The sequence below is a fragment of the Amblyraja radiata genome, chromosome 25, assembly GCF_010909765.2.
Source record: "Amblyraja radiata isolate CabotCenter1 chromosome 25, sAmbRad1.1.pri, whole genome shotgun sequence".
In the NCBI taxonomy this organism is placed as follows: domain Eukaryota; kingdom Metazoa; phylum Chordata; class Chondrichthyes; order Rajiformes; family Rajidae; genus Amblyraja; species Amblyraja radiata.
The window spans coordinates 29,058,542-29,066,745 of NC_045980.1; the positions used below are offsets into that span (position 1 = coordinate 29,058,542).

At 45.6% G+C, this 8,204-nt stretch overlaps 1 protein-coding gene across 2 annotated transcripts; it reads left to right on the forward strand.

Annotated features, from left to right (window-relative positions):
- The first annotated feature begins 461 nt into the window (after positions 1–461).
- Positions 462–8,204, forward strand: dynll1 (dynein light chain LC8-type 1). 2 transcript variants are annotated; one of them, XM_033043659.1, is made up of 3 exons: positions 462–573; positions 2,646–2,784; positions 7,809–8,204. In XM_033043659.1, exons 2-3 carry the CDS (start codon positions 2,653–2,655, stop codon positions 7,944–7,946), a joined length of 270 nt encoding a protein of 89 aa, XP_032899550.1. In that variant the 5' UTR covers positions 462–573; positions 2,646–2,652; the 3' UTR covers positions 7,947–8,204. The 2 variants fall into 2 exon arrangements, with proteins under 2 accessions (XP_032899550.1, XP_032899551.1); XM_033043660.1 differs by lacking the exon at positions 462–573 and adding an exon at positions 1,821–1,945.

Sequence of the window (8,204 nt, forward strand, 5' to 3'; positions counted from 1 at the left end):
ACACGCCAAACTTTTCCTGAACCTGTGGGCACTTCTGTTCCTCTTGCCCTGAGTGAGCGTGTGGGGGGGGTGGGGGAGGTCATGGGGAGAGGTCATGGGAAAGGGGTTGGGGGGGGGGGATAGAGATAGATCAGCCTTGATTGAATGGTGGAGTAGACCTGATGGGCCGAATGGTCTAATTCTACTCCTATCACATGTGATCCATCTAGCTTACAGCGAGGGAAGCTGAAGGACTGACTGCATGGCCGCCGCCTCGACGACGGCAGCTCCCGGCTGGACGACGACAACCGCCGGTTGCTAGGACGCGCCTCCCGCCGCCGCGCTGCATGCCGGGCCGGCACAAAATGCAGAGGTAAATCGCGGCCGGAGGATTGGCGGGAGCGGCCAATGGGGGGCCGGCGCGGGCTGCGGGCGGCCAATGGGAGCGTGGTAGGGGGGAGAGGGGGCGGGGCGCCCGGGAGGGGGCGGGGCGCTGTGTGACGGTGTGATAGCGGACCCGGCGCTATTCGGCTGGTAGCGGCTCGGAGCTCTCTTCACACAGTTGCTGTGCTTCAGTGGCGGCTAGAGAAACCGGTGGGTGAGAGGGAGAGAGAGTGTGAGAGGAAAAAAAAATGAATATAAGCGCTCTCTTTATTGGCAATCACCAATAACCTTCCACTTGGAACCGCGTGGAAGGAGAAAATAACGGTTGTGGGGTGGGGGGGGAAGGAGGGCGGCGGTTGCAGGGTGGATAGGGCAGAGATGGGTGAGCGTGGGGGGGGGGGGGGTGGGTGGATAGTGCAGAGGAAGGTGGGGGGGGGGGGGGGAGTGGAGAGAGTGGATAGGGTGGGGGAGGGTGGGGCGTGTGGAGGCGGGTGGAGAGAGTGGATAGGGCAGAGATGGGTGAGCGTTGGGGGGGGGGGGGTGGATAGTGCAGAGGAAGGTGGGGGGGTGGAGAGAGTGGATAGGGCAGAGGAGGGTGGGGGCAGAGGAGGGGGGGGAAGGGCAGAGGAGGGGGGGGAAGGGCAGAGGAGGGTGGGCGTTGGAGAGAGTGGATAGGGCAGAGATGGGTGGGCGTTGGGTGTGGGGGTGGATAGGGCAGAGGAAGGTGTGGGTGGAGGAGGGTGGGCGTTGGGGGGGAGGGCAGAGGAGGGGGGTGGAGAGAGTGGATAGGGCAGAGAGGGGTGGGCGTTGGGTGTGGGGGTGGATAGGGCAGAGGAAGGTGGGGGTGGGTGGAGGAGGGTGGGCGTTGTTGGGGGGTGGATATGGTGGAGCGTGGACGTTGGGGGGGGGGGAAGAGTGGATATGGTGGAGGAGGGTGGGCGTTGGGGGTGGGTAGGGCAGAGGACGGTGGGCGTTGGGGGGGGGTGGTGGAGAGAGTGGCTAGGGCAGAGGAGGGTTGGTGTTGGGGGCGTGGGTAGGGTAGAGGAGGGTGGGCGTTGCGGGGGGGGTGGGTGGATAGGGTAGAGGAGGGGGGCGGGGGGGGGGGGGGGAGAGAAAAGGGTGGTTGGGGGGAGAGGAAGGATATAGAAAGTGGGGTGGAGAGAATAGTATGGAGGGAGAGGAAGGATATAGAAAGGGGAGGGGTGGGATAGAGTGAGGGGAGGGGGAGAAAGGAAGGTGAGGGTGTGGAGGGGCAAGAAAGCAAGGTAAGGCGGACAATAGGGTGAGGAGCCAAGGGGTGGGGTGAAGGGGTCTAAGGGCGGTGGCATGAAGGGGGCCTAAGGGGGGGGGGGGGAGGTGAGGAAAGTATTTGCATGGATGTGTTGTTGTCTTGCTCCCACCATCGATGACCCAGTTTTGCTTTAAAAAATGCTGGAAACACTCTGGATCAGGCAGCGTCTGTGGGATGCATCGTCACTGGCCAGAGGTCTTCTACCTGCTGCATTAGCTCCGCCACTCTGTTCTCTTTTCAAAATTTCAGCATCTGCAGACCTTTCTCAACATTAGTTTTTAAGTATTTGAGGTATGGGATGGAGATATCTGATCTTTCTCTAATCTACTCCAACGATGAATTGATGTAATGTCTGGAATTGCAGATACTCACTGGCTTTCGCGAAGTCTAGCTGAATCAAGGAAGAAAATAATCTCGACCCAGATTCCCCACCCTACTGCTTCCCTGACCATGCCTCATTTATTTTCTCTTATTTTCCTCTGCAGCTCACCTTGCCAATCCTTTTATCTCTTTTCCCAACCGTGCATAATATGCACTACCTTGAGCTCTTGTGCCAGAATTGCAACGGAATAGTTCAATAATTCTGTGGTATTGAAAAATAAAATTGCTTAATTCTAAACGAAATTAAAATAAGCTTAATTCTAAACTAAAATACATTTAACAATGAACCCTTTAGGAGAATTATTAAGTATCAGTCAGGAGATTCTTAAAGGCAAAATGATTTCCTAAATTTGAATCTAAAATGTATAACTTGTTCAAATATGTAAACTGAATAAGCTGTTTGGTAGATAAAGATTGCAGTCCTATGTTGCTTTGAAACTTTGGGGATAGCATATTGTGGAGAAATAGGATTTTCTGAATAGATTCCAATTTTCTGGTGACTTTCTTGTAATATGAACTTTTTGCATTGTCATGATTTGAATAATTTCTCATTTATTATTGAACAGTTCAATTCTCAATGGATTAACATGTTTTATTTTTCTTCTGTCAGTACAAAAATGTCTGAAAGAAAAGCTGTCATTAAGAATGCTGACATGCCAGAAGACATGCAGCAGGAGGCTGTGGAATGTGCTACTCAGGCACTAGAGAAGTACAACATTGAGAAAGACATAGCAGCTTACATCAAGAAGGTGAGAACTTGCTGCTAAACAAAAACTGAGTTTGGCTTGCACAGTATATTGTATGGGTTGGATATAACATTACTGCGAATAGCGCTCTGTTGCGGCTTGCAAAAATGCCCGTTTGGCTGGGATGTCAAAATCAGGTCTCGGTCTTTTCTATGCTACTTGACAAATAAACTGGGGAAATTACAATGTGAATCAGAATCGGTTAGTGCAGGCTTCCTTTCAATGCACTGCAACTGAGTTTGCAAGAGCAAAATGACTAAACCTAGATTGCAAATTTTAATATGTACATTTAAAATAAGGTACGGTTATTTGGTTTCTTCAGTAAGAATGATTCATTTTTGCCCCTCCCCTCCGATCCTTGGTTGCATAGTAACATAATAAACAAAATTTAAACATTTGATTTATAACCAGATGGGATAGTAATATCAATGTTAAACTATGCCAATAATTAAGTTTCTGAATCAAGTAGTCTGTGATTTCTTGACAGCGGAATTGTACGAAGCAACTGTGAATAGTGTAGCTAAAAAACAAACTGCTGGAGGAGCTCGGCAACCTGATAGCATTTTGATGAGAGGGACGACGATAAACACAAAGACTGGTCCTGCCCCAAAACATCGTCTGCCTATTTTTCTCCGAATGCTGTCTGACCCACTGAGTTCCTCTGGCACTTTGTTTTCTGTTCAAGATTGCAACATCTGCAGTCTCTTGTGTCTCTGAATAGTATACATTTTAATTTGTAGAGCATTTGCGTGAGATTACATTTTTTCCCATCCTTTTGTTTATTTGGTAGAATGAATCGTGACAATCTCATAAATGATTGATAGAACTTAATTATTTGGAAGGATTCACTTTGTGCAATTGCATCGCATCTGCTTTAAAAAAAAAAAAGTAGTTTAAGAGTGCACTTTTATAGCTAAATAAACTAAACCAGATGCGGACCCGTTGGTCCCGTCTCCCAAGGCAATATTCCACCACTGACCCATAGCCCCCAACTGCGCAGGCGCGGCTGAGGGGTTCCCGTTGTGACACCAGAGATCTCCGTTGTGACGGGAGTCATGGCAACCCTCCCCAACTGCGCCTCGCCATCCCTCTTCCTACCCATATCATCCTCCATCCCCCTGCACGCCCTCCCTCTCCTCTTCACCTTCCCTCTTTCCCCTCTCCTCCTCCACTCCCTCACCTCTACCTACCTCTCCTTTCCCCCTACCCTCAGTCACTCCCTCCCTCCATAACCTCTCTTCCCCCCCCGACCACCCTCCTCTCCCTCTATCTCCCTGCTCCCCCACGCGGACGACGGGTTCTTGTTGGGATGCATGTCACGGCAACCCTCCCCAAGTGAGCCTTGCCATCCCTCTTCCTACCCCTATACTCCTCCATTTCCCTTCATCCCCAGCACTTCCTTCCTCCCCCTCTTCATTCTCCCTCTTCTTTCCCCTCTCCTCCTCCCCTCCCTCACTTCTCCCTCCCTCTCCTTTCCCCTACCCTCAGTCACTCCCTCCATAACACTTTCCCCTCCCTACCCCCCCTTGACGTCATTGTAAGGTGGAAGCTGCTGTTTTTTAAAACTGATTTTTTAAAATGTAAATGAGACCCCATTGTGAAGTCATTGTGGTGTGGAACACTGCTGACGGGCATTTTTTATTGAAAACTGATTTTGAAAAATGTAAATGAGATCCAATTGTGATGTAATTGTGGGGTGGAACACGACTGACGAGCAGTTTATGTAAATGAGATACCATTGTGACGTCATATCCCATTGTGACATCATACGCTGCTAACTGCCAGTGCAGATGGAAGAGATTTTTTCAAAGTGGGGTTTTGTAAAGTTTAAAATGTCAATAACCTGTACAATATACCATCAATCGGAACAAAACTTGATACAACACACCACAGGACTCCACCTCTCACAGACACACACACCACCTCTCACAGACACACACACCACCTCACACAGACACTCACACACCACCTCACACAGACACTCACACACCACCTCACACAGACACTCACACACCACCTCACACAGACACTCACACACCACCTCACACAGACACTCACACACCACCTCACACAGACACACACACCACCTCTCACACACCACCTCTCACAGATACTCACACACCATCTCTCACAGACACTCACACACCACCTCACACACCACCTCACACACCACCTCACACACCACCTCACACACTACCTCACACACCACCTCTCACAGACACTCACACACCACCTCTCACAGACACTCACACACCACCTCACACACTACCTCACACACCACCTCACACACTACCTCACACACCACCTCTTACACACCACCTCTCACAGACACTCACACACCACCTCTCACAGACACTCACACACCACCTCACACACCACCTCACACACTACCTCACACACTACCTCACACACCACCTCTCACAGATACTCACACACCACCTCTCACAGATACTCACACACCACTTCTCACAGACACTCACACACCACCTCTCACAGACACTCACACACCATATATATGACAGTAAACTTTCTTGAATCTACTCACAAGGCTGAACGCGGCCTCTCCACTGTGGGGCTTCCGCAGTCAGTGGCACTTCTGCAATCAGCGCGACCTGCCCACTAAGTCACGAAATGAGCGGGACCTTTGGACTAAACACAGTCGGACCTAATAAAGCATTTATTCCTTCCAAACACAGTCGGACCTAATAAAGCATTTATTTCTTCCAAACACATTCGGACCTAATAAAGCATTTGTTCCTTCCAAACACAGTCGGACCTAATAAAGCATTTATTCCTTCCACAGTCTGACCTAATAAAGCATTGCAGTTTCAAGCACAGGCAGGGCAGCAGGCCAAACAACTCATGGCATTGTCATTAAGGGCTAACAAATAATTTATTGCAAGTACATTGCAGACTCGCAGTTCAGTTGATTTACAGCTTAGAAAGATAGTCGTGCCCTCTCCCTCGCGATCTTGCAGAGTGACGGACTCGCGTCCGGGCATCCGAGGTTTTACAGTCCTGCCCCCCCCCCACCCCCAGAAGGGGCGTTACCTTCATCACGGTGATTGACAGGACCAATCAGCTGGTCTCAAGGTTTTTTAAACACTCATAACTTTTTTATTTTTCATCGATGGGAAAAATCCTCGGGGCTGGCTCAGCGCACGAGGACTGAGTAAGATGGCCAAAAATCACAGCGATACAGGGTAGCGTTTTTTCTAAAATTAATATACAGCGCAGACAGGAAGTGGTCAAGATGAGACTTTTAATTATATAGATAATAGATAGAATGATAGATAGATGTTTGTTTTATAGAATGCATACAGTATTTCTGGAAAAAGCTTTATCGTTCCATTTATGGGAATTGAAATGGATGATAATCAGCAGAAACTTCTATAATCTTTTTATTTCCAGGGATTGTTGCAAATAACTTTGCTGTTTATGAAGTTAAAATTGCTAGCCAATTTGCTTTCACTACAGAGGCCTTCACAACTTTAATCCATGATGAGTACAATCATGTAGAAAGAGTAGAATAGATTCTTCTAATTGTAAATCTATATTTTACCAAACTATATGGCATTAGTGTGCTCCCAAAACCAAAAACCTAGGGTAAATTGGAATTGCTTAACAGCCATTTTGTAAACCTCTGCTGCATAATTTCTCTAGTCATCCTTTGTAAGCTTCAATAACTGTTCTTTGAAGAGTTTATTTTAAAAGTGAGTTATTATTTGATAGAATCCTAAAATTCATTATAGAAATATGCCATTCAACCAGTTAAAACGTAGCCAGTTCTTTCAATCAAGATAAAGCACTTATTGTGCTCTTTTCCCATCTTCCAATTGTCCTTCAGCGTTCTTTTGTCACCTGATATTTGACAGCTGATTTGTGGAGCTTCCAGTATAATTCCCAGAATATTGTTAAAATACTGTTTCATGTACTTATCAACCCCTTTTGTGATTCCCCCCCCCCCCCCCCTTTACAATGTGCAAGTCTCCATGCTATCTTGTCAATCAATAAAATAACAATCCAATACTATTTACCTTGATCGCAACTTTTAAGTATAATTGTTTTTAGGTCATACCACAACATTCTGATTAAGGTTTCCATTTGTTTCTTTATTTTGCATTGCTTTTATCCTGGCCTTCGTGTCAAGATCCATTGTGTCTCTACTTTATTGTGTTTTTCCTAATGCTTCCAAATACACATTGTTTTTCAACAGAATTTCAACAATATGCTCTATCTGCTGAGACATCTTGGAGTATCCTAGCTTGCTGTAAATCCCATTGATATCGTAACATTTTTGGTGTTTTTCCCCCCCGAGTTCATACATCAACATAATTAATGTCTACTGCAAGTGGAATCTCTTCTGTGTAGTTAATACAGTATTGAAATTTGTGAAAATTAGTGGGTGTCAGTCCTTGTTTTGTGCTCTTGGAGCATGATCTTAATTTCAATGTGGTTAACCTATCAAGTCAATTCAGGAACTCTCTGGACCACCTCCAGCAAAAAAAATTACTGTGTTTGCTTTTTTATTTATATCTTAGTTGGGTAAATTATTCAAAAAAAAAGGAATACTCCTTTTCAGGAACAAACCAAGAGTACTTTCTACATTTAACAGCTGTGGTTAAAACTGGTTGCTTTGTTGTTCAAGTTTTTAAAATAGATGAAATAATATGATGCAAAAATAAAAGTAATTTGTATTCACATAAGTCACTAAACATGATAAAGAAAGCACGCAAATTCCTACAATAGTTTTAATTCATCATTTTCATCTTGCAATCTCTGCAAGAATTATTGACAGCAGTTTTTCCCATGTACTTCCCAATTTGCTTAATGTTGGGATTTCTTTCGTGTTGACAGGACCTTTGTTTAAAATGGGTTACTTGTGAAGGAGAAAACACTTTAGTCCAATAGGTTTATAGGATCCCAATGTGTAATATTTAAATATTCATTGTATATCGGCGTATTCTTAATGTTTGAAATGTATGCTCATAAGGATGTTCCAACACTTTGTTATTTCTTTCTTGCAGGAATTTGACAAAAAGTACAATCCAACCTGGCATTGTATTGTGGGCAGAAACTTCGGAAGTTATGTGACTCATGAAACTAAACATTTCATCTATTTCTACTTGGGCCAGGTAGCTATCCTTCTTTTTAAATCTGGCTGAAGTTGCTGAACAAATGGCTTCCAAATGAAGTTGGTCCAAGTAAAAGACTACTTTAAAGAAAACCTTTTTGACTAATCTACAAAAGGAAACATAAGGAAGAATATGCCCTATGTAATTTCTGCAACGATGGATCAAATTTTTCAAGCTGCCCTTTTTTCTCCCAAGTCTTTCTATGACGGGTCACTGGAGTGTTCTGGTGACTTGTATTTATTTTCTTTTTTTTCCAACATTTCCAGTTCAATAAACACGTTTTGATAT

Coding starts and splice junctions, on each gene's coding strand:
- dynll1 (XM_033043659.1), top strand. CDS start 2,653: ATGTCTGAAAGAAAAGCTGTCATTAAGAATGCTGACATGCCAGAAGAC. Junction 2,785..7,808: donor TAGCAGCTTACATCAAGAAG/GTGAGAACTTGC, acceptor TCTTTCTTGCAG/GAATTTGACAAAAAGTACAA.